The sequence below is a fragment of the Chaetodon auriga genome, chromosome 5 (assembly GCF_051107435.1).
Source record: "Chaetodon auriga isolate fChaAug3 chromosome 5, fChaAug3.hap1, whole genome shotgun sequence".
NCBI lineage: Eukaryota > Metazoa > Chordata > Actinopteri > Chaetodontiformes > Chaetodontidae > Chaetodon > Chaetodon auriga.
Genome location: NC_135078.1, coordinates 13491593 through 13516316, shown reverse-complemented (window position 1 = coordinate 13516316; position 24724 = coordinate 13491593). Strand labels below are relative to the sequence as shown.

The window sequence follows — 24724 nt, the reverse complement described above, 5'->3', positions numbered from 1 at the left end:
GGCTGTTTTGAATACAGCTGATATCTGTGGTTCTGTGGCATTGATTCTGATACTTGTGTGCAATGCTCAGGCTGTGTAGTGTTCCTTTAGTGAGTGTAGTTTAGTAGTGACAAACAAGAGCGTCAGTTTGAAACACATGGTATATTTTTTGCATAAACACAGTCTGCACCATGATAAGGGATGTGCATACAGTATTTTGTTTAACACAGCTTAATATAGATTTTTCTGATTTTCAGAACATTACATTTTATACAGTCTGACAAAGGTCGTGTCTGCCGTGTCGGCCTCTTAAAAAGCTTCTTCTCTTGATGTGTGGCTTGGGAGTCTCCCCTTGGACATTTTTCAAAGAGGCAAAGACAGAAATGTAAAGAAATCTACGGCCGGTTCATGAGGAACTGAACCAGAAGCTTGATGACGTCGTTGTTCAGACCCACCACCTCTCCGTCCTGCACGCTGTCATACAGTCGCAGGCTTTCGGTGCCCCAGAGGAGGTTTTTTCTGGGGTTGTTGGCGTCCGTCTCCACGGAGAGGGCCACTGTGTTGAGCTGGTAGCAGAAGAAGGAGAAGAACTGGCCGTCTGTGATCACGGCCTGGGACACAAAAGGCCTGGTGAGATCCTCATGGTTCCAGAAACCTGTGGGAGGCAAGAGGGAAGTATCATCACCTGCCATCTCGTCTCTCTTTAAGTGAAAGATCATTTGACTGATTTGAAACATATACTGTATGATAAGCTCTGCTCTTCTTCTTGATTTCTGCTCTGCGTTGATAACTCACCCTGGTACATGGCCTGAGCTCCTGTCCAGGCAAAGAGGCTGGCAAGTCCATTGGCTCTGAGGAAGACCTCCATCTGGTCAGACTGCTGCTGCAAAGCCATCCGCTCTCTGTGGTATTGGTCAGGCACCAGGTGGAACTGGGTGTGACCGTAGCACGCTGGGTCTGGGAGCTTGGAACCTGATGATGAGACCAAAGGATGCGTTTTATGTAAAGCAAGCAAAGCTAAAAACACCCAGCTTTACTTTCCAAATCCTGACTGACTGATACTAAATCATGAAAATTGATCTATGTAACCAACTACGATGGACTTTCTTTTCCAGAAAAGGCTGGAGCTGAAGCAATTAGTCGATTGGTCAATCCATTGAAAATTGCTCTGCAACTATTCTGACAATCATGAAGTAAAAATGTCCAATATTTGATGGTTTCAGCTACTCAAATGTTAGCATTTGCTACTTATTTTGTCTTACATCACAGTAAATTACAGAAATTTGACATGACGAACTTCTCTCTCTGGAAAATTGTGATTTGCCTTTTTTCACATTTTTCTGCTGTTTAATTGACCAAACAATAAATTGATTAATTAAAGAAGCAATTTACAGATTTATTGACCATGAAAATAATCATTAGTTATAGCTCGAGAAAAGATTTTATTTGGCCACTGCATTTTAAGGGACGTGACATTTATCTAAGGAGGCTGGACAAAACTAAGCAATGTGAGACGCCCATAGAAGCTACAGCTGTTTGAGTGAACAGCTACACGCTGGCGCCCCCTAGTGACAGTATGTGGTAACTGAATAATTCAACTCACAACATGAAACCAGTTTTCAATGTGCTATATTTACATTCTTTTGGCTACTCCAAAGGCACATAATCAAGATGAGTAAGACACAGTGGATGTGGCTGGTCTCTTGTAACTTATATTACCTGTAAATATGTTGTTGTCATATTGCCTTCTGAACAGAGGCATCATGTTGGGAGCTAATGTGATCTCTGGAACTTCAGTGGCATAGGAGGCCTCCAGCGGGGTGAACTAAAAGGAGTTAAGATGACAGTGATTAGAATAGAAATCCCTCATATGATTGACAGTAAAGGAAACCTTGATGTTCTATGTGCCATGATTTGCTATGACATGCTTTTGCTCCAGTTTGGCAGGTTGGTCCTGTGCGAGCTCTACCTGTGGCAGCTGTTGAGTTATCCTAATCTGGCTGTGCGGATGGTCATCAATCTGGAACCTGGTTGGCTCCTGATGGCCTCTCCGGTGCCCCTTTGGGATGATCCTCTGTCCTCGCCTCCAATAAAAGTTCACCTGGGGATTAATATCTGAAACAAAAATGACAGAGTTGCAGAAGTCAAGTGTGGTTTTTGTGAGGCACAGAGCCTGGAAAGTATGGTTTTAATGTGCCAGAGTGGATGGCAAGTCAGATAAATTCATCACAGTTTGACTGCCAAATCAATCATGCATACCTAGACTGGACAGGAGGAACAGTGGATTGTATTTGGCCAGACTGTATGTCAGTCCAGTCACCAGGTTTCTCAGTAAAGGTCCAACCATGTGCTCCTGGTGTCTGTACAGGAAAGGTTTGCGTTTCTTCATGTGCCAGTGCTCCTGTAAAATCACATAGGTAATCATGGAGCGGATGTCCGCGAACGCATCCTTTTCAATCCCCGCTACGGTGTCTTGAGCTGCAGCTGGCGGTGAGCTCTCCTCCCCCGCGGTCTTCTCCTGGCCCACAGTGAATTTCTCGGGCAGGCCCGGGATATATGCGGTCTTGGTAAAGTGCTGGTACCATCTGTCTGCGTTCCGTGCCCACGTTTGAGGATAAACCACAAATTTCTTCCGCTGGATACGAGTGATGAGGGAGAGCTTCTCCTCCAGAGGGGAGGCACATATCTTTTGTACCTGTTCGTCAACCTGTCGCCGCCGTGCAGATTTGCTTTTAGCCGTGAGAGAGGGGACGATGGGGGGATAAGCTGGCTCCTTGACCGCAGCCTCGGTGTGAACAAGCTTTTGGTTTCTAAACGCAGGAAGGTTTTTGGGGAACAGCAAGGGCAGCCGCCTGCGAGCCGCCATGTTTCTCGTATGACGTCAACTGCTCTACCGTTCCGTTGGCATATGAACTAACAGCCTCCCACAACAGCGCCCCCTACTCCTCAAAAAGTCATAATAATATGTCGTTACCATATTCTACTATGTTTCTATTCTGTGAAAATCTGCTCCTATGTATGAACTGAGAAACGTAAAACTCATTATTCCAGTGCAATTCAGTACAAGGCCATTCTCTATGATTTACTTGTATGTGGCTAATGGTAGCATCATACTTAGCATCGGAGAACACTGACGCTCTTGAAGCGACCCCTGTGCTAAAAAAAATGCCCCCTTTGAATGCACCGAGAAATGTCGTAAGTCTTTGATTTACCACAACATTATCATAGGAATAATACGATTTAGTCTGTCGGATGTAAAAATTTGACACGATCAACAGTGAAGTCATGTCCAACAATTGATATGAAAAATATCGACTTGTTTTGAAAATGAATTACTTTATACTTGAGTTTGGCACCTGATGTGCATTTTTACGTCTGACCACAATATTGTTTATCAAATTATCCCTTTATAAATTAATTTCTGATAAAACAACAATGTCATACTTCTTAAAGGTATGTCGTTTCTCAGTAGCCAACTGTAAACCGAGAAACTTAATCCAAACGTGGTTCAGGACAGGTGATGGACACCATACAGGGTTTACGTGAAGGCAACATCAACGTACGGTGCAGAGTTGACGTCTGCGAACAAGACTTTCGGATTGTGCAGAAGTGTGTCAAGAAATAATTTAACTTCGGAAAACTATAATAGCTAGTTAGCTAGCTATGTATTTTCATCGGGGTCTGCGGACGCTGGTCGTCCTCGGGACCAGAACGGCTCAACTGAACCGCTGGCACCGTGTTTGTCGAGCTAAGGTAGCTGCTCCAAAAATATTCCGTCTTATTTACATAAACATTTTCCTGTCGTTGGCTGCAGCAGAGCATTTTGACGCCTGTCTTACCAGCTCTGGTAGTGGTTGTGGGAAACCTTCTGTGCTCTGCCACCAAGAGGTTTGGTTTATTGTGCTCCTCACATGTTGTTTTGATATGTGCTGTGTGTAAGCTAGCAGCAGTTGTCCGCGCAGAGCCTTTACATTCTGTCATGTGCCTCATTGACCCTCAGAGACCACTGTGCACCAAAAGCGACGAGGTGAGGCTGGCAGAGGAGGCCAGCAAGAAGTATGGCTCCCCAGCTCCAACTATCTTCTCCAAAGTGATCGACAAAAGCATCCCTGCAGATATTATTTACGAAGACGAGAAGGTAAACAACCAGCGTCTTCAAAACATGTTGGGGTTATCTGTTTGGCCTCTTCCACGTGGAGTCCTGAGACAGATTATGCTTGTTGAGATGTAGATAAAAGAATTTGAAGTTATGCAATTCAACGCTTCATGTGTGTTGTTTTTGTGTGCTTGTCAGTGTTTGGCCTTCCGGGATATCAGCCCACAGGCCCCTGTTCACTTCCTGGTCATTCCAAGGGTCCCCATTCCCAGAATCAGTGAGGCCAAAGATGAGGATGCTGAGGTATGTTTGTCCATCCTGTTTCTATCCAAGCGGATCCTTATTCCAATCATGGGCGTTAGTCTGCCATGACAGCCTGCACAGTTCTGTGAAGGTTTTCTGCTGAAGGTAAATTCAACACAGGGATCAGGTCTAGCTGGGGTCCCTTTGCCTCAAAACTCCCTCCATGTCCAGCCACACTCTAAATTTGAATCGTTGAAAAGGCTCAGGTGTCTTCTTTTTTCTCCTTTCAGCTCTTAGGACATTTGTTGGTCGTCGCCAAAAATGTGGCAAAGCAAGAGTCTCTAAATGAGGGATACCGAGTGGGTAAGTTGCTTGATTTGACAGTAATGGGCCTAATGGTCATTTACGTGAAAATACAGGCTGTTCATTCACTTGCACACTGAATTGTGGGTATGTTTCTGTCTTCTGCAGTGATCAACGATGGAAAGCACGGGTCTCAGTCAGTTTACCACCTTCACATCCACGTCCTGGGAGGAAGACAGATGATGTGGCCCCCAGGATAATGGTTTCATGTGTGTGTTCGTCTTTTCTGTCTCTCTGTCTAGTGTTTAATTTAATTAGGGTGACATGATATATGATGGGTGTAGTTCATCCAAAAAGAAAATCCTATTCTCATCAAATTTTTGAGACAAACTCTCACTTCACCACCCAGAATGTGACATGTAAATATGTTGATCTTAAGAGGAAAGATCTTATGTTTGATACGGCTGCAAATAAAGACGCTGTCTAATATGGAAAGCTGAAAGCTCCCTTCTTTAATCTGACATTGTTATTGTTAAATAATGAATAAGCTGTTACATAATAGCAGAGGTTAAATTATGACACAAACAGGAATTTTCATCAACAGGTTTCTCCACAAAACAGATTTAACATCTCTCATTATGCGTGTGCTGCATCACAACTCAAATTATCATTCGGGAGAGAAAAGGATGAATTCACCCACTGAGCAGTGAGTTTATGTTGTCACATACAACACATCTTTATACTCAAATCCCAGGTTGCAACAACCCATCAAAAGGGAGCCAAATCTCACAACACCTGAACCAAATGTCAGATGCTTTGGACAGTCACCACATCAGAAATTAATAAAAATATCTTCATAATGAGACAAATAATAAATGTCAAACAGGATAAAAATGTAAACATTTCTACAAATAATGAACACATTAAAGTATAGATGTATACCAAGTAAATATGGTATTATATATGTTTTTTATTTTAACTTTTTTATTCTGCTCTATATGTAATGTCCAAATATTTTGTAAAATGAAGTCGTACTTTTTTCTGATAATGAAAATTCTGTATTAACTTTAGAAACATGCCATTTAAAAAAATCTGAAGAAAAGGCAACAAAATCGTTGCTGTTCTATCTGAAATTCACATTTTTACACTGTGAATCCTGTTTTAGGTCATCCAATCTAATGTTTATTACCTCCTGCACATTTACAATTTCTTGTATGTAATCAAGTACCGACCATGTATTTTTAGCATTGCGGCCGTAGATGAACCCCTTCACTAATCAGTCACAGCCTCCACAGATGGCATATGCCCAGATGATATCAGTGAGGGTCGTATAGAGGACGCATGTGGTGTGCTGGTGGTATGATTCTGTGACCATGGCGCCTGTGACTAAGGCAACTACAGGTCATTTGAGAATGGAGCTTGAACTTTACCCCATATTTGCTTTAGAAAACAATATTAACCTTCCCGACCGTGGCAGTGGGACAGATGCAGCCGTGACATGTTCATAGCTCAGCAGAGAAGAGGAAACAAGCTATTAATGACACATTCACTGAGTAAAAATCATTGGCCATCTCTGACTTCCCTTACGCGTTTTATACCAGTCACAGATAGTCAGACGTGGATAGAGAAGTGGAAGAGTTAAAGGATTTCTGGAAGTGTCGGTCTGGCAGGAAAAAGGTTTTTGTGTTTAGCTGTTGAATAACTTTTTTTATGGGTCAAAGTCTCATGTGTCCTCATAAACTTGAGTGAACTTATCTGTTTTTATCATTACTGACAGGCCTTGTCATGCATATCTGATCATTTCTGTCCATTTGGGAAAATAGAAGTGTGTGTAAACTCCCCCCTGCCCCGACCTGCTCAAACTTGATCTTATTGCTTTATAGGCTCCTTCATTCTTTAGACTGTTCAATGTTTAGACTGTCACCGCTGCCAACGGTCGTCAGCTATTACAATAACTACAAACAAAGCAGGTTGAGCTGCAGACTGTGTGTTGGGTCGTCTTCACCTCTGGGAGCCGTGACCTTTGGTCAAGTTCACCGGTGGATCTTTGACAGGTTGACACAGACTCAGCAGCAGGTGTTCAGAGGATTGCATAAGTCTCTGTTGCTCTGGATGAGGTGTGAGTGCAGGGGCACTTGGGAATAACTCACACAAGTCCCCTATAGGCTCATATCTTCTGGAGGGGGCGTCAGTCGAGCACTTGCACCAGGCAGAGGTTGATTCAGGTCTGTCCTACACCCAACAGCAACTGTAAAGGTTGATGCCAATCGGCTCTGTCCCCAGAAAAGGTAGTTATTGTTTCCTAAATATCTAAATGTCATGTTGCAATTGTGTGGAGTGTGAAAATGCTTGTGTTGTCATAACTTGCCATGGGGACTGCATGTGATGCAAGTCTTTGCTCACTGACATGTTACAGCTCGTTTTTTGCTTCAGGTCAGTGTTTTGTTTTTTTGTTGTTGTTGTTGTTTTTTTACCGGTACAACACAATAAATAAATGACACAGTTTAATGTAAACTCTCTGCATGTTGGCAGAAGCAAAGTGAACTCACCAGCCTTCAGGGATGTTTTGATAAATATGTATGGGACAATCACATGACTGGGAGCTGGATATAGCCCCCATTCGATGTGAGCAGGTTCCTCAACCTTTATTGTTTGGTCAACAGAGTCATTCTGTAGTCCCTCCTCCACAATGATTGACCCGAGTTAAAAGCTTACCAGACAGCATCACTGGTCTTCTCCTGGATCTCATCTTTACGTACTGAGACTAAACACATGTGACTGCTCTGGATTTTCAGTGTTTCTTGTGGGACTTCTACTCCTCTTTTTTTTTTTTTTTTTTTTTTCTGCAAGATTCAACTTAAACAAACAAAGTTGTCTCCTTTCTGGGTAATGTACCAATCAAAGTCAGTCATGACACTGAACTCTACTTGTTCTGCATTATGGGGCACTTTAATCGATAATTGCTTAATCCAGAGCAAAGGCCCTGGCACTTCATAGTACCACTGTGGCTTTGAGTAGTGTATGAACTTTGGTCCATAAAATATCTTGACCAAAGTCATCTTAAAAACCTGAGGTCAGGCTCAGTCTGCTGGCTTGATAGAAATTAATCTAATGGGATTTTATCCACAAATGTATCATGACAGTTGTGTCCATGAATGCGTCAATAATTACATTTTTACAGCTGTTTTGAGTTATTACATTTGGCAGTGCAGTTATTTGAATGCACAACTTGTGACCAGATGACACAGATATTGGACTCATTTCCACTGTTTCAATATATACACACTAGATGGCGCAATTTCACTGCAGTAAGACATCAAGCTATGGCAGCTCTTCACAAATTTAAATTTTACTTAATATCTGAATGAACTCGTGATGGCTGAGAGTATTCTGCTTCCAGGCGGGATTGTTTGGCTCAGAGGTGCTCGCCATGTGGAGCAAAGAGTATGAATACTGCAGGCATGCAGACGTCCCAACGCTGTCTGGCAATATTTTAAGTTTCAACATTTAGACTACTGCTCTGCATGATTACCAGTGATGGCAGTCTTTGGCTCTGACCTGTTGCAATAACTTTGGTGAATGTCGTATTTGTATAAATGAGTTGTGTCAAAACAGATAATCCTAGCTAAGAGGAGGACGTCTGAGGTGTTTAAATGCTAATTTAACATTATGTCCATTTAAGATCTTTGTTTTCACAGCAAACACAAGATGAGCCTTCAAGAAGATTCGATTAAAAGCAACGGTGTTGCCGTCATGGATGGTCATATTGAGAGGTATGTAAAATGGTGCATGTCCCAAAGTGGAGAACACATATTTAGCTTTTTTTCAAGGTGATCATTAAGTCGATATCAGCGCATTCGTGCCCTCTCAATGGCCTCCACAGCATCCCCACACAAAAGGAACAGACTCTGTCGGACTCCACAAACTTAAAGACCCACTCCCACCTCAACAGCGAAGCCACCACAGCAGAGCTCAGTGCAGCATCAGCTTCAGAGAACCTGGAGACTATTTCTTCCATTAACACTGAGTCACCGGACAAACCTGACAGATCTCCAGAGCTGGATGGAGCCACTGAAGGACTTACAGCAGGTATGAGTTTGAATGGGATGTAAGGAGAAAGGAACAATTGGAGGATTTTCCTCAAAATGCTTTTTTGCTTGTTAGTGTAGAGCACAGTGACTCAATGACAAATCTGAGGGTTTGTGAGATTAACAAGACAAGAAATGCAAGAAAAAAAACATATTGCCGCTCCACAAATTCAGTTCATTTTCCCAACTCATTCAACTGTGAGAAGGCAGCATCACATGCAGAAACATGCAACTTGTACAAAAGGGTCATCAAGATATATTGTGTTGCTTTTAAAGATCAAAAAGGATCTTTAATCTGCAGATCCATGAAGGTTTGAGTCTGAGAGATACTTTTACAGTGCATCAAATCAGCAAAAAGGACATTTAGAAAAAAGACTTTGAATGTAATGATTGTTCAGTAAGGTTTTAAAATGGGTTTTGAACAAAATATTTGTGTAGCTGAAGTGGCTAATTAGATGCGCTGGCAGGTCTTTCCAGGTCTCCTGAGCTGATGAGAATGCAGTGTGATGATACTAAATTTGGAGTGGCTTTCTGTGTTTGGTGCCAGCACAACCCCTGCAACAGGATTCAGGAGAAACTGCGGGTGTGGCATAACCTGAAATGACACCAGAATACACATAAATGCTGTCAGTTCAGACAGTAACAACAAACGCAAGAATGACTATTTCCAAATGAGCTGAAGACAGAAAGTTTTGACTTCTGAAACTGGACTTGGCGGCAAAAAACAAGACTAGATAATCTTTCTGTCCTTAAAATGAAGTGAGAAATGAGTGTTCGCTGCTTTCCGACATGCAGTTTTTCTCAGTCACAGAATTTTGGGTCACTGAATTTTAAAACATGCGCTTGTGGATGTATAATCAAAGGCAAAACAGAATAATACTGGATTACAATGGATTATAGCATGTTAAGAAGGAGAGCGTGCCGTTGAAAAAGAAAGATGTGAACCAGTCCAGCGGTGCACCTGAAAAGCCTTGTGGGCATTTTTCCATGCAGTACAGAGAGCTTTGCAAGAACAGTTTCAGTTCTGTCAACCAGACTGAAGTTTGGAAACTAGACCTGACCTTCGAGTGGAGCACTCACAGCCTCGCAGGAATAAATATCATCCAAGAATTTTGAGATTTAGGGAATGAGTGATAACAGGAGCTGAAAATAACATTAAGTAGAATAAAAAAAAGAAGAAATAGCAAATAACAGGAGGGAGTTTTATCAAGGCCTTTGTGCAATTCTTGAAATACAGCATTATGTAAATATGTTCTTTCATGCACTCAGTGGAGTAATTCTAGTCTATTGTGCTGTATTAAAACTATATTACTCTCTCTAACCTAACCTGATCGGCAGATAGAAACTGACATTCCACAGCTTCCTGTTTTGTCTCAGGTGACAGTGTAGCCTTCCCCTGTGCACAACCTGCAAATCAGGTTTCTCTGAGAGACGGCATGCAACAAACACACATGGGTAGTTCAGAGATGATTTTCCTCTCACACACTCGACTCTTCTGCTAAGAGGCAAGCTCGCTGTGTCTTGGTGTTGCGCGGGTGTCTCCTGAACTTGACTTGTCACCAATGGCGGGTAAAGGCTGCTGCCCTTGTTGTCCTGATACAGAAGAGCCCAAGGCTGTTCCCCTGTCGGTGCCGAACGTGACAGCAACTCTGGCCCCAGCTGACCAGCTATGGAGCACCAGCAGAGACAAGGCAGTCAAGCTGAGGATGGAGGGCTCGGGCCCGGCCTCAGAAACGCCAGTCACCATCCATCAGATGTTCCTGGAGACGGTGAAGAAGTACGAGGATAAACCAGCCTTGCTTTCCAAAGAGGAGGGTCAGTGGGTGACTCTGACATGGAGGCAATACTACGAGCAGTGCCGGGCATCTGCGAAAAGTTTCCTCAAGGTTTGTTTGTGTGCAAACTTGTTATGCATGGACCTTAGAAAAATATATATAATTACTGCAGCGCAATCAGGGAATATTTGGTATGTTGGATTTTGAATTTGAAAAGTGAGATTGAAGTGTTTTTAGCTTTAATTTAAGGGCGTTTGCATTGGCTTTGGGTCAACACTGTAGTAATTTTTGCCTTTGTTAATGTTCTCAATGAAAAAAAACAACAGCAAAACTCTGACTTAGTTGTGAATTTGGCCCAAACAAAAATCTTTCCTTTAAGGTATTTTATTTCATTTACTTATTTTTATGACTCCTCTGTGTGATTGTTGATTTTTGCTTGCTTTTTAGTTTCCTGACAAAGCAGCTGTGTTTAATTCAAGGTGGCCTGAGGTTGTCATATATAATAATCCGACCCAAAGACATCAGCAGACACTTGACATCTGTCCTTTTGATGCTCTCTCAAACTTTTCCTGCAGGCATCTTCACTTCCTGCTTACGTCAGGGGCTTTTTGCTTTTAGACTCGTGTTCAGCAAACAGCTTTAATACTAAAACTCAGTGCTTTAAAGTGTTGAAGCTGAACACTCTTATTACTGTTTGCCTGCACTGTATATAATATTATTCACTTATAAACTAAACTGGAGTAGCAGTAGATTTTGATTCAATGGAGAAATCCATGTGATGTTCACATGAACAGTTTAGAGCAATAACAAGCTACGCAAAGGCTTCAATTCCTGGCATCCTTTTTGTAAACAGTACATCAAAGGTTACTCCCTCTCTGTGGTGTAAGAACGGATGCTGAAAACCAACACTCGGGTGTGTGAAATTCACAGCTTGTGTTACGTCTCCTCTTTCACGGACATGTGTGGAGTGATGGGATGTAGGTCAAGAGTAACTGAGGCACTGTGCCGCTGTGTCATTAAAGATACATGCTGCTCGATAAAACTCACTGTCTTCTTGTAGCTGGGGCTGGAGCGTTACCATGGCGTGGGGATCCTGGGATTCAACTCCCCCGAGTGGTTCATCTCAGACATCGGTTGCATCCTTGCCGGGTAAGATCACATGCCTTGACGTTGTTCCACCTGACGCTGCACATTTATCTCTGTCAGTGTTTATCTCGAAGTCCATCTCTGTGTCTCTGCCTGCATTTTCAATTCTCAGACAACCTAGTGTCACTTCTTCACTGCTGTCTAGAAAAGTATGGACACAGCAGAAAGTATTGTCAGTAAATCCAGCTGCTGTGCTCCCATGAATGAGTGGCATGCAACTATTCAAACACTTCAATTTATTTTACATCATATTCAGAAATGTAGCTCTTATGTGATAACTTTCTTTTCAGCAGTGGATGAGATATCCACTTTATTAATGAATTCATATATTAATTGATGCAGAAACTGTGTGCTCTCTCCTCCGGCTGTTGATGTTTTGGAGTATTTTAGATTCTTAAGATTCAAAGGAGCTAAATCCACAGCAAATCATCTCTTTTTTTCTCCTGTATTGGGTTTGTGCCACAGGGGTCTGGCGACTGGAATTTACACCACCAACTCGCCCGAAGCTTGTCAGTATGTGGCAGCCAGCTGTGAGGCCAATGTCCTGGTTGTGGAGAATCAGAAACAACTTGACAAAATCATGCAGGTCGGGAGCTTCATCACAGCACCAGCTCTTAATGTGCCCGTAACAAATATCTGCAAAGACAGAAAGAAATCTGTGCAAGTGGTTTAATCTGTGTTTCCCTGCAGGTTAAAGATCAGCTACCTCATCTGAAAGCCATTGTCCAGTATAAAGGCGAGCTGCAGCAGAAACTACCATTCCTGTACACAGTACGTTCACTCAGAAAACATATTGATGAAGCAGATAAGTTGCATCTGTTATGCTGTACATGATGCCTGTAGTTACACTGTTTTAGTGCAAACTTATTATCTTTCTTACATGCGGTGTAAGAATATACTTAGATAAATGTGACTGAACTCAAAAGTGCTGAACTGCAAAGCACAGCTCACAGCTCAGTCTGGATTTAGACACACGTTATCATACCATCTGTATTTCTGTAGTGGGCAGAGTTCATGAAGCTGGGAGAGGACGTGCCCGATGAGCAGCTGAACGCTGTGATTGACAGTCTTCGAGCCAATGAATGCTGTACACTCATCTATACCTCTGGCACCACTGGCAACCCTAAAGGAGTCATGTTGAGCCACGACAATGTGAGTTATTTGGACAAGATGTTTTTCTAATCTGCCACGTATTTTCCCCATTAATCATTTAGTTGATTAATAACTCCAAGATACAGTGACATATGATCAAGAAAAGCAGCAAATCCCCTCATGTCAGAGGCTGGAATCAGGGAATGTTTGGCATTTTTTTCATTATTTTTCCTCAAAAAGTGACTGAAACAATCAATTGTTGATCAAGCCCCCATTGTGGCCTCCTCCACGTTGCTTGTTCGACGACTGATTCTCCTCAAAAAGATTGCCTCACCGTCTCAGAAACACTGGCTGGCACATGTAAAAACACACCTCAAACTCCAGCAGTTGAGCCATACTACTATTGGCTTCACCAGAAAGTTTTACAAGATCTGGCAAGATTTTCTACTCTGTTCTCAACATGCCATCATTCCTTTCATATTATGTGCATGTGAGCCTGTTTGCTGATTTGTATTGTGAGAATTCAAGAAAAATATTTGCATAAAAGACCTCTCTGATGACTCCTCTCCCACCTATCAATGTGCAGCTGATGTGGACGTCCCGTTCGGCACTCACCGTCGCAAATATTAAACATGGCGAGGAGGTGGTGGTCAGTTACCTGCCACTCAGCCATGTGGCAGCCCAGATGTTTGACATGTGGATGTGTATTGCTTTTGGTTTGACCACCTATTTTGCTGAGCCAGACGCCCTCAAGGTAAGGATGCCAACTGTTGTATAAACATGGAATTAAAAATGAAGGTTTTTCCCATTTTAACTATCATCTCCATTCATTTTTCCAGGGCTCCTTAGTAAACACACTGAAAGAGGCTCGTCCAACCTGTTTCATGGGGGTTCCTCGCGTGTGGGAGAAGATGCAGGAGAGGATGAGAGCCGTCGGTGCCAAGGCATCCCCAATGAGGAAGAGAGTGGCGGATTGGGCCAAGTCCATAGGCCTGCAGTACAACTACAGTGCCATGAACGGGTGAGACACAAGCAGCGATCATTTGTTAGAGTTCAGGAAGTACATGTCAGGTAACATGTCAACACTCGTTTTTTATCTAAAATCTGATGGCTTAAAGAGCGTGCTGTAACAACTGTTATCTGGTAAATTATGTGATCTGTTCTGATAACAATGAGGTCATGAGATAGTGAGTGATAATTATGACATGCAGCCACCATTTATTTTTCCTTGGCAAATAAAATGTGTTTCCTAATACACCAAAGAGTCAGACAGTTGAACATTTTGACCTGATGATGGCGCTAGATCACCAAAGCTGTTAATATTCATCCCGAGGGGAACATGAATGTTTCTAGTAAATTTCAGTGCAATCCACCCAATAGTTATTGAGTCATTTCACTACAAACCACAAACGTGAACCTCTAGATGAAAAGTCAGGTGATGACTGGTGTCAGTATGAAGGTCTGCACGCAGTCCTTCTAACACAGAGACTGACATTATCATCTTGATGATGTTTCATTCATTCCTAACAAATCTCTTAACTTTGTCTTTTGGCTTACAGGGAGAATGTGGTCCCGTGGGGCTTCATGCTGGCTAATAATCTGGTCTTTAAGAAGGTGCGTGCTGCGCTGGGCTTAGACCGCTGCAGGATCTGCTTCACAGGCGCTGCCCCCATCACCAAAGACACTTTGGAGTATTTCATGAGCCTGAACATCCCTTTGATGGAGCTGTACGGCATGAGTGAAAGCTCTGGGCCACATAGCATTTCCCATAACGAAGATTACCGCATCTTAAGGTCAGCAGCAAATTATGGAATGAGTCATGGCATAAGTTCTAAATCCTAATCATATCACAAGTTAGCGTGTTGTTAATTTATGATTTGTCTTTCCAGCTGTGGAAAAGTGATGGCTGGCTGCAAGACAAAGCTGGACAACCCGGATAAGGATGGGAATGGAGAGATATGTTTCTGGGGTCGACACGTCTTTATGGGCTACCTGAACTCGCCTGACAAAACAGCAGAGGCTATTGACCAGGATGGATGGCTGCACTCCGGAGATCTGGGAAAACACGACCAGCACAACTTCCTGTACATCACAGGAAGGATCAAGGGTAAGCCGAGGTCTAAAAAACCTTCTTTGAATGTCCTTAGTTTGGAAAAATGTACCAGCATTTCTGGTATGAAACATGGATTTGTGCAGGTTGGTTGGTTGGTTTTATTTATTTATGTAGTTTATCCTGAGCTTAAGTACAATTTGGAGGCACTTGTACTGATTTTATGTAACTTTACACTTTTTTAGGTTCAAATACATTTGAAAAATTATACATTTTTGGATAAACTGATGAAACCAACAGACACTGTATTTTTAAAGCGGATACTGGTATATACTGTTTGATATACTGGCTGAAAGTTGTTCATACTGATACACACTGATTTGATGACAGTTTTGACATTTTTCAGTCAGTGATCTCTGATGGACAAACTATGTAATGGTGGCTCTGTTTCTAAATTACCTCAGTTAAAGTTAGTTTAGTTAAAACAATTTCAACAATCAGTCACAACAGTGAAAGGCTACTGGCAATGAACCATTGTGTTTCTGTCTTTTTTGCACAGAACTGATCATCACCGCTGGTGGTGAGAACATCCCTCCTGTGCCCATCGAGGAAACAGTGAAGAGCGAGGTGCCCATCATCAGCAACGCCATGTTGATCGGAGACAAGCTTAAGTTCCTCTCCATGCTGCTCACTCTCAAAGTAAGCAGGCCTCCATTAGTGCAGACAGTCAGATACTAAATAAATAAAACAAACACCATAATGACCCTTCTGTTTCCTCAGTGTGTCGTGGATGACAATGGCGATCCCACAGACGAGCTGAGCCCCGAGGCTTTGGACTTCTGCCAGCAGAACGGCATCACAGCGACCAAGGTGTCACAGATCATAGCCAATAAGGAGCCAGCTATCTACAGAGCCATCCAGGAGGGCTTTGAGCGTGTCAATGCCAGAGCAACATCCAATGCCCAGCGGGTGCAGAAGTGGGTCATACTGGAGCGAGACTTCTCAGTCGGTGGCGGAGAACTGGGTGAGTCATTGGAATTTTGTTTTGCTTCCTCACATGACTCCTCCTTTTAGCATCAAAACTGGAGCAAAGGTCTACATGTGAGAGTACCTACCTAACCTACTGTTAGGTTTAATCATCTTTTAATCAAGGTCATGTTGTGAACAGATATGTGCTGTGACTGTGCCACATGCCAGACGGCATTCCAGTGAAGTTTGTTTGATCGCGATTGAATCTCTCCCTCTGAAACCTTTTTAAAGCTGCTGTGCAATGGATCAAATGTTGTTACGGTGCAGGTGTTGCTGAGTAGAAATTGAACCTTTACTTTGAGATTTAGATTGAGTTAACCTGCTTTTCTTTTTTGTCTGCTCAGGACCCACCATGAAACTGAGAAGGCCCATTGTTGTGAAGATGTACCAGGAGAAAATAAACGAAATGTACGCAGTAGCATAACAGTAGATTGTACTGAGATAAGATAATACTGAAGAGAGGTGGTAATTGTTTAAGAACATGGTATCGTGCCCAGCCATCATGGAAATGTTTCAACCTCTTTTCACCTCGTGTTTAAAGTGCAAAAGAGATTTAAGGGTAAAAATCCGATTTTGATTGAGTTGTATTTACTGCAATATGGATTTATGCTGCTATGTTTTAAAATATCAAGTTGCTGCTGTCTGCTCTAAATTTATATTTAAGCTGTTTTTGTAAATAACACATCCAAATCAGAGCCAAAATCTTACCATTTTCACTGTGTGGCATATACAGGTAAATTGTACACTATAACTCACCAAAACCACATGCAGGGTTGGAAACACTGGAAAATTGGTCATTATCTAAGGAAGTTAACATTTTTAAAGTTTTTAAAGAAAATGTGAACTTGGAACTCATAAGCAAATTAAAACATTTTTAAGCAGCAGTATGTATTTGATGATTTTAAACAGCTTTTCTGGTCTCGTGTATGTAAAATAATCCCCATCTGGCAAAGCAGACATTGCCTCTAAAGACTGAAGGTGATGTTTGCATAAATGTTTTTAAAATATGATCAAATATCAGTAGCTTGAATCTCTCCAATCGCAAATGATTGTAAAGCACACATCTGACTTGTGCCTCTCCATGTACAGTTTGACAAATATTGAAATGTTTATTTTGTGATAGATGTTCCATGATTGTCAATAAAAAGTGAATGATTTGCACAAATTGACCAAACCAGGGTCAAATGAGTGTGTAATTTCCATTTTTGAATCATTACTTTTTTATGTAGTAAATGTATCTGAACTACTGCTATGCTACATTTTCATTTTAAAATACGATGCAGCATGGTGTGAAACAGGACAGCAAATCCTCACATTTGATTTTTGGATTTTTTCAAGCATTTTTGCTCCATTAATGACTTAAAATACAAACGATCAACTAAATATATGGTCAAATATTTGAGTAATTGTTTCAACATTTCAAAGATTGCCATCTCACTTTGAGGATAATTCTAATTAAAAAAAACTGCGACAGCCAACATGATTAGAGTTAAAATATAATACAACATCATAAGCAAACATTCAACCAGCTTCCTCGCATTATTTTTTTTTAAAGCTTTTCATCTTTTTAGACATAGTGAGATGTGGTTGGTCATAGAGTAACTTGTTGATAATGGGATAATGCAGCCATGCTAGCAGCAATGTCGTTCAGCAGGTCCACCACTTTGAAATGTCAACAACTAATGGCCAGATTGCCATGAAAATTAGCACATTTTTCTGTTTGTTTCATACATACATTTATGGCTTTGCGATTCCCTGACATTTAATGTAGTGCCAACATCAGGTCAAATTTCAGAATTTGTCCAACACTTTGGTTTATAATCAGATACCTGCAAAAGCAACGACATTCCTATCAGCTTCAGCTATACTTTGCTTTTCGTGCTAGCAATGCGTGCTAGCTAACATGCTCATCTGAGATGGTAAACCTGGTACATATACTTGGTAATCAGCATGTTAGCATTGTGTGTGCGTGTTACTGTAGCATGCTAACGTTAGCATTTGTGTACCTCAAGCTCAGTTTATGACTGTTTGTTTGTCCAATACTTTGGTTTGTACCTTCAGAACTAATGACATTCCCATCAGCCTCAGCTGTACTTTGTGTTTAGTGTTATTCAATCTCAGAACTCTCCTGCTGTTATCGCAGGCTGTTTTTAGCCATTAGGTGCTACTTAGCAATTATTAGCATGCTAACACACTAAGATAAGATGGTGAATAGGGTAAACATTATGCCTGCTAAGCTCCAGCATGCTAGAATAACAGCCCCCCTTTTTCCTCACAGAACTGCAAGCATGGCTGTAGACTTTTTAACCAAATGATTTTGACCATCATTTTGACCTTTTATTTTTGCTGCTGCCTGTTTTCATGAGGTCAAGTTTATCATCACTGTCTACATTTCTCTGGGCATCAGCAAAAACCCCTGTAAGAATCTCACAGGCTTCACTTTAACCCTGTAATTATTGTTGACCTAATTTCACAAAAGATCCAGTTAGAAGGTCAAGTGGATTGCCAGAGGGAATGTGCATAAGCTATTATAGCATTTCACCCAAAACTGTTCAGCAGGAGGTCATAAGAATATGTTCAAGCATTATGCACCTCTGCATTAATTGACTATTTCAACTGCCTGTGCAGGGTTGGACTAATGGTTGCACATTCTCTACTGGCAGTTTGGCATTTGACAAAGTGTACTGATAGTGATAACATCAGGTCGAAAACATGTGGTACATCAACACGCTCATCACTGTCTGAGCAAAGGAGGACAGATCTTAATCCTCCTACTGGCTGGTGGAAAACTTTTCTTGACCTGTAACCCATAAATGTTCTGTCATTTTGTGTCAAAGAGTCAACACAGGTTGTAGAAATATTTATTAAAATCTCTACCAATGGCTCCAGTGGACAGCAACTTTTCCAGGTGAAGCATGAAATAGGCCAGATTTAAGTGTGCCAAACACGTGATATCTCTGTTTTCACTAAATTTCACATCCTCTATTGTCATAACATGCACCCTGAGACAACAACTGTGTCCAAGTGCTCCGAATGTCTTAATTTACCACATAGTTTCATGAATCAGCAGACCAAACCTCTCTTTGTGCATTTTAATATTCTGATTTGTTTTCATATACGTGTGTATATATGTATAGAGACATACATATACAAACATGCGTGGATACACACACACACACACACACACACACACGCTACCAATGAAACTTAACTTGCAAGTCCTGTTCTCTACACTGGTCGTGACAGTGATAACTGAATTCAAAGCCAGGCAGGTGTTTTGCATTTGACGGATTAAATGAAACACCTGCTTGTACATCACAGCTTTGGGTGTTTTATAGATTGTTGAACCACCTAGGATTTCCAAAACCTATAATTGTCTGACTTGTCTGGTACATTTCCATAAACAATGCAGAAAAGTTGCCATTATGCACTTCCTGCACAAATGACCCTCCATCAGTTTCATTATCTTTATATTTATTTTACACAATTGACAAAGTACACATTTGAATATGAAGTGCTCATGAAAATGTATGGTGCAACATTATAATTTTTCCATTGTTATGAGATATCAACTAGTAACTGTAAGTAAAAAGGCAAATGGCAATGTTTTAAACCCAGTTGACTTGCTCTAACTGCTACCAGATATGGAACAACACTACCCTCATGTGGTTGAAATCATGTACTACAACACACTTATGACGCTTTTCAAACACATGAAAACAGGAATATTAAGAACAAGAGTAAATAAAAAAAGACATTCATCACACATATTTGGCTGTATGCAGTAGCTATGCCATTAAATCCAGTTGAAGACTGTGAAGGCTCCTCGTCTTCCTCAGCCCCAGTGATATGTAACCATGAAGACAGTTTGGGCTTTATTTTCACTATTTCTGTGATTTCTGCTGGTAGCCCAGTACAACAGAGGTAAACTGAATTTTGTTTGTGGTGTTGAAACATTTACAAAACATCTCTTTTTCTAAGTTATGTCCTCATCTGTAGCCATTATTCACTGAACATGTAATCAACAATGTCCACTGGGAGCGATTCTTCTAAAAAAAAACAGTTCCAGTGAAAACAGTTTACGGTGAGATCTGTGGGATTATCCAGATGTAATGGAAAAACAGTGTCAGAAACGGTTTACAGCACTGCTAACTTATTGTTTGGCCACTTATGCTGTAAACACAGCATTGATATATTGTGAATGTGAGTCCACTCTTCACTCTCAATTTAGCTCTGCTTTGCTCTCCGGTGACTTCTGAGGGAAACGTTTTGTCTGTCTGCCTTTTTGGTCTGGGGCAAGCAGTATACAGTGGATTTGTCAGAGCTCTTTCACTGAAAACAGCTGCCTGCTGCTGTCGATGCAAACAAGGCTGACTGACTAGAGAGTTGTGAACCATAAATCCAAAAAAAAAAAGACTTCCATTTACCTCTGTTGTCTTGGGATGCAGGCAAAAATCTCTCCCTAAACCTCACATTTAAGAAAATATCTGCTTGGCTAGAGACCACTGGAGACATGTAAATATGTGTTTTTGTTCTCTTTAATCATGCTAACATTGCTTTCTTCATTCTCATTTGGTAGTTATAGCCACTCCCCTCTTGACCCAGGCATTGCTGTTGAGCAGAGAGAGCATGAAGCGGGCCACGTCTCCTCTTGCCACTGTGCTGCCTGTAGGGGAACCATTGCTGTCGGGCACAAAGTATCCCTCATGGGTCAGAAACTCTTGAGCTGTAGAGGACAAAAAGGAGAAAAACCGGCATGACAACAACAGCCTTTTCATTTGATCCTTCAGGCAGTAAAATGTACAGAGCAGTGAACCCGAATACATGCAGAAATCTAAAGGAAAAGAACAGCATCAATAAACAAATGAGACCCATTCATTCTTAGAAACACTGCATTAAGTAAGCTAATAGGCTTTAACAGAGCCAAATGTGTCCTGAGGCAGATGGGGTTCCCTGAATGAAGCTCTGCTGTTCTTGGTGGCGTCAACATCGCCCTGCAGTCAGACTTGGCAGCCTCTTATGCCTGTGTATGTTCTTGAGTCTGATTATTACAGGCTTGCTTCTGACCCCTGTTGGACAGTGCTTGTCTGCTTTTACCTGAGGCAGGCAGGTTCTTGAGACCAGGTGGGCGAACCACGGTCCAGTTGATGTCCTCCATCTTCTGCAAACGCTGCTCCATCTCATACATGTTGGTGAGGACGCTTCGGATCATCGGCAGCAGGAGGAACCGGATGAGATAAGAAGACTGTGTTCCAGAGTTGGCTACCAAAAACAAAGGACAAACTGAAACTCAGAGAGATTCTTCTCTTAAATCTCTGCGTGGATAATTCATTCTGGTGACAGCTGTTTAACATGTAAAACCAATCTTCTATAGCACATTTTCATACAGACCTAGAGCCTGAATTTAGAAAAAAACTTAGTGATCCATTGTCTGAAATGTAAAGTGTTGCTTTCAGGTGCTCGTATGCATTACACCAGTGTAAACAGAAACGACAGCAAATCCTGAAAATCACTTATAACAGCACATTCTACAATCACAAGACCTTATTTTCTAAATGTAAAAAGCTTTAATTGTAGCACTTTAAACTTGAAATTCAGATTCAGAGAGTACAGAAACATATTGTGCTCTTCTGGTGATAAATCAGTCATGCTAGCGGCTCTGTGTGGCTGCACTTAGGCACAGTGGTAGTCTGAGCTAAATGCTAACATCAGCATGTTAACATGCTTACCAGTGCATACACACGCACACGGATAGGACCTTCTTAGATAACACATTTTACATTCTTTATCAGCGGACTGAATTTGCACAGTCATCACAGAGATGGTTACCTTAGGTCACATGATAACAACTCAGACGTCTCCATGCAAAACTGACAAATCTATCCACTGACAAAAACCATTACGTGTTGGTAAAACTCCAGGAAAACAAATATATCCATAAATGCTGGTCAGTGGATACTGAGATAGGATATAGGGTTTTTTTAAAGGATTGTCATTCTTAATACCTGAACTCCAAGACATGGATCATTCTGCTGTGTCATCGAATCAACCATCAATCATATTACACAAAACACCTCAAAAAACACCAGTTTTTGGTGTCAGAGTCTTGAAAGAGGGGTTCTTTCTAGATATTGTCTGCAGAAATTGTATCCATATCAAATTCTGTAATCACATCCTCAATATACCACAATGCAGCACAGCAACGAGCCAGTGCTGAGAAATGAGTTGGATAAGAAGCTAGAAATGTTTGGCTGAAAGCCGCATACTCACAGTGGACATCTGAAGGGAAGTTATTTTGGGAAGATGAAGGAGTAAATTACAGAATCATTCATTACCATAACACAAAAGGCCTGGCAGAGGGCCACGTCCTGCGTGCTGCACTTACGCTCAGTGTACCAGGAGGTCATGACAATGATCCTGTTGACCCGGGCCTCTCGCATGGCGCTGATCATAGCGTTCATGGACAGGGTGTAGCCCGTCACCGCCGAGAAGATGGAGGCCGGGAAGCCGAGGCAGGACATGATCACATCCTGTCCTTTGAAATGAGTCTTCAGACTGTCTGCTGAGAAAATATCAGCTTCCACCACCTGAAAGTAGCAGACAGGGAAACAATTTCTTATTTTGACTTTTGTTCATATGGATCAGGAGCAACGTATCCGATGTATACAGTGGATTAGTTGGGGACTATTTTCAGCTGCAGATTAACACACATTTTGTGCTCTAGAGAGTATTTATAGTAGCAGGATGGCTTTTATGGGACTGACTCACTCAGTGTAACAGCTTGGCTCATTAAAGTGTTTTTAAGTTTTTCGGAGGAATCATTACACAATCATGTGTTCACTAAGTGGTGAACCTCGCTCCATCCTCGCTTGTGATCAACTGAGCCTTTCCAGGATGCCCCTTTCATACCCAATCATGATACTATCACCTGTTACCAATCAACCTGTTTACCTGTGGAATGTTCCAAACAGGTGTTTTTGGAGCATTCCACAACTTTCAGTCTTCAGTTGCTCCTGTCTCAACTTGTTGTTGCATGAAATTCAAAATAAGTGTATTAAGTGACTACTGTTCAGGAACATAGAGTACTTAGTAGCTCATAAAACCCTCCATCAGACACAATAAAACATTTATCATGTGGTGTAACACTGACTGAACTTTGATCCCAACACGCAGCAAACAGCAGCACAATATGACAAACTCACTGTTGCGTTACCTTAAGATTGTCATGATGCACGGTGAGTTTTCCCGGGTTCCTGACGACGGCGGTGACGATGTGACCATGCTGCAACGCCTGGTTGACCAGATACTGTCCAGTCTGCCCAGTGGCTCCCAGCACAGTGATCTTCATCTTCACACAGAGCTCAGTCAAGGCTGATTAACAGACGATGTGTTGAATGCTCTGACCTCTCAAACTAACTGCTCGAAAGTTCCCTCCCTTTCGCAAGTTCGAGTGTAAAACATGATTATTACGGTGCGATAAAGAGGCCCTGTCTACGACATTTAGACTTGTCATCTGACAAATTATGTTTTTAAAGTGTAGATAAATAAAACACTGAGTCACTGTTTATACATTAGTTACTGATGCAACAGAAATACTCATGAGTTTAAGTCATGTACAAAAAAGACACAGTATGGGAGTAGTTACGCCACCAAAAATCACAACACAGGCAGCAGCTAATGATTATTTTCGTTATCAAATACTGTGCTGATTATTTCTTCAATTATTTGATAAGTTGCTCGGTCTATTAAGTGCCTAAATATAGTGAAAAATGCCCTGCACAAGTTGAAGATGACCTGCTCAAATCACTTTTTTACTCAATTAACAGTTTAAACTTAAAGATATTACATTTTAGATTATATAAAGCATAAATAAAGTTTCAGGGATATACAATCAGCACTCCACTGAACCTGAAATGACCTTTAATAAGGATCAAAGGTCACTTTGTGCTTCTCTACAATCTGGTGCTTTTTCTTTTGTCCTGGCACCAGTTCCCAGAACAGCAGAGTGCCACAACTTCCTCATCCTGCCAATTCTGCTGCAGACTTTGAAAGCACAATAACATGATTTAATAAGTGTCTTCAAAGTAAAGACACCTGAAACATAAGTTACATAAACCATCAGCTGACAGCATACCAGGTCTTCCTTTATGTGAATTTGAGGCTGCTTTCAGTGTTTAACCACACTAACAACAGCAACACGCTGTTAAGGCTCACTCTGTGATCCCAATATTGAAAGAATGAGAGTCCCACTACCAAAAATCAAATACTGCAAGATGACACCACAGGGACTCACGACTAAATCTATGTTTAGTTCTTTAATAGTCATGATCAGTTGAGAAACTCTGGATTTATTGCAAAACTACTGCATTAAGTTAAACTGCATTACTATACGGAGCCTCACATGATCTCTAACCAGGGTGAATCTACGCATTGAATCCGCCTCTTTCTTAAAGTTATTTATGTTTTCATGCGGAGCAACATACATTTTGCCACATTTCTCCCAAACAGTAACTTACAGTTTGTTGTTTAATATTAATTCACAGAGGAGTGAATGCTGCTAGCTTACGTTAAGTAACAACGCAACATTAGGTAACTCACCCTCGCCATACGTCCTGTGAGGGAGACGTTCAAGAGCAGTAGCGTCCAAGTGTGTTTGTAAATCAACGTCTGTCAAAAGTTATGAGTTTAATACATTTCATACTGTTTGAAGTAATGTATTTGTAATACGCAGGGGGAGATTGCGTGACACTCAAAAATAAGTCTGTAGTTGCTGGAAAACTACATCCAAAATGTATGATTTAATGCTAATCTAATGCTAGCTAATCTAATCTGTTACTTTGCTAAACATTAGCGATCGATGTACTACAAAACATTAGCTAGCTTCATTTTAACTTTGTCAGACGTTAGAAAATGAGCTAATTCG

General features: G+C 41.4%; 4 protein-coding genes across 9 annotated transcripts; 2 read left to right on the top strand and 2 right to left on the bottom strand.

Annotated features, from left to right (window-relative positions):
* Nucleotides 1-123: 123 nt before the first annotated feature.
* Nucleotides 124-2856, bottom strand: mrps30 (mitochondrial ribosomal protein S30). Its single transcript, XM_076731451.1, has 5 exons — nt 2239-2856; nt 1949-2094; nt 1699-1804; nt 775-951; nt 124-634 (listed from the first exon to the last, which is right to left on the bottom strand). The coding sequence occupies exons 1-5, from the start codon at nt 2843-2845 to the stop codon at nt 375-377; spliced, it is 1296 nt and encodes a 431-aa protein (XP_076587566.1). The 5' UTR covers nt 2846-2856; the 3' UTR covers nt 124-374.
* Nucleotides 2857-3511: 655 nt separating this feature from the next.
* Nucleotides 3512-5554, top strand: hint2 (histidine triad nucleotide binding protein 2). Of its 3 annotated transcripts, XR_013077213.1 has the most exons (6): nt 3512-3867; nt 3980-4117; nt 4274-4378; nt 4609-4681; nt 4790-5188; nt 5307-5554. XR_013077213.1 is itself a non-coding variant. In XM_076731608.1 (5 exons), exons 1-5 carry the CDS (start codon nt 3643-3645, stop codon nt 4879-4881), a joined length of 633 nt encoding a protein of 210 aa, XP_076587723.1. In that variant the 5' UTR covers nt 3512-3642; the 3' UTR covers nt 4882-5554. The 3 variants fall into 3 exon arrangements, 2 of the variants coding, with proteins under 2 accessions (XP_076587723.1, XP_076587724.1); XM_076731608.1 differs by having other exon boundaries at nt 4790-5554; XM_076731609.1 differs by having other exon boundaries at nt 3528-3732; nt 4790-5554.
* A 1299-nt stretch (nt 5555-6853) lies between these two features.
* On the top strand, nt 6854-16972 carry LOC143321318 (long-chain-fatty-acid--CoA ligase ACSBG2-like). 2 transcript variants are annotated; one of them, XM_076731605.1, is made up of 15 exons: nt 6854-6909; nt 8304-8394; nt 8505-8710; nt 10312-10595; nt 11545-11633; nt 12096-12216; nt 12321-12401; nt 12633-12782; nt 13309-13476; nt 13562-13743; nt 14282-14515; nt 14612-14829; nt 15332-15471; nt 15553-15796; nt 16146-16972. In XM_076731605.1, exons 1-15 carry the CDS (start codon nt 6882-6884, stop codon nt 16223-16225), a joined length of 2316 nt encoding a protein of 771 aa, XP_076587720.1. In that variant the 5' UTR covers nt 6854-6881; the 3' UTR covers nt 16226-16972. The 2 variants fall into 2 exon arrangements, with proteins under 2 accessions (XP_076587720.1, XP_076587722.1); XM_076731607.1 differs by lacking the exon at nt 6854-6909 and adding an exon at nt 7298-7507 and having other exon boundaries at nt 8320-8394.
* Nucleotides 16973-19005: 2033 nt separating this feature from the next.
* On the bottom strand, nt 19006-24411 carry LOC143321538 (flavin reductase (NADPH)-like). Of its 3 annotated transcripts, none has more exons than XM_076731986.1 (5): nt 24400-24411; nt 23015-23172; nt 22187-22388; nt 20899-21063; nt 19006-20527 (listed from the first exon to the last, which is right to left on the bottom strand). In XM_076731986.1, exons 2-5 carry the CDS (start codon nt 23147-23149, stop codon nt 20370-20372), a joined length of 660 nt encoding a protein of 219 aa, XP_076588101.1. In that variant the 5' UTR covers nt 23150-23172; nt 24400-24411; the 3' UTR covers nt 19006-20369. The 3 variants fall into 3 exon arrangements, with proteins under 3 accessions (XP_076588101.1, XP_076588100.1, XP_076588102.1); XM_076731985.1 differs by lacking the exon at nt 24400-24411 and adding an exon at nt 23936-24390 and having other exon boundaries at nt 23015-23844; XM_076731987.1 differs by lacking the exon at nt 24400-24411 and adding an exon at nt 24318-24362.
* Between the last annotated feature and the right edge of the window lie 313 nt (nt 24412-24724).

Bases quoted from the DNA above. Each gene is read 5' to 3' on its own strand.
- mrps30 (XM_076731451.1), bottom strand. From the start codon at position 2,845: ATGGCGGCTCGCAGGCGGCTGCCCTTGCTGTTCCCCAAAAACCTTCCT. The intron at 1,805-1,948 runs GTAGAGCTCGCA...AACTCCTTTTAG, and splicing joins TAACTCAACAGCTGCCACAG to TTCACCCCGCTGGAGGCCTC. The intron at 635-774 runs GTGAGTTATCAA...TGCCTCCCACAG, and splicing joins AGCTCAGGCCATGTACCAGG to GTTTCTGGAACCATGAGGAT.
- hint2 (XM_076731608.1), top strand. From the start codon at position 3,643: ATGTATTTTCATCGGGGTCTGCGGACGCTGGTCGTCCTCGGGACCAGA. The intron at 3,868-3,979 runs GTTTGGTTTATT...ATTGACCCTCAG, and splicing joins CTGTGCTCTGCCACCAAGAG to AGACCACTGTGCACCAAAAG. The intron at 4,118-4,273 runs GTAAACAACCAG...TGTGCTTGTCAG, and splicing joins TTATTTACGAAGACGAGAAG to TGTTTGGCCTTCCGGGATAT.
- LOC143321318 (XM_076731605.1), top strand. From the start codon at position 6,882: ATGCCAATCGGCTCTGTCCCCAGAAAAG. The intron at 12,217-12,320 runs GTCGGGAGCTTC...GTTTCCCTGCAG, and splicing joins AACTTGACAAAATCATGCAG to GTTAAAGATCAGCTACCTCA. The intron at 15,797-16,145 runs GTGAGTCATTGG...TTGTCTGCTCAG, and splicing joins AGTCGGTGGCGGAGAACTGG to GACCCACCATGAAACTGAGA.
- LOC143321538 (XM_076731986.1), bottom strand. From the start codon at position 23,149: ATGAAGATCACTGTGCTGGGAGCCACTGGGCAGACTGGACAGTATCTG. The intron at 21,064-22,186 runs GTAAGTGCAGCA...TGTTTTTGGTAG, and splicing joins GACCTCCTGGTACACTGAGC to CCAACTCTGGAACACAGTCT. The intron at 20,528-20,898 runs GTAAAAGCAGAC...TGTCCTCTACAG, and splicing joins CAAGAACCTGCCTGCCTCAG to CTCAAGAGTTTCTGACCCAT.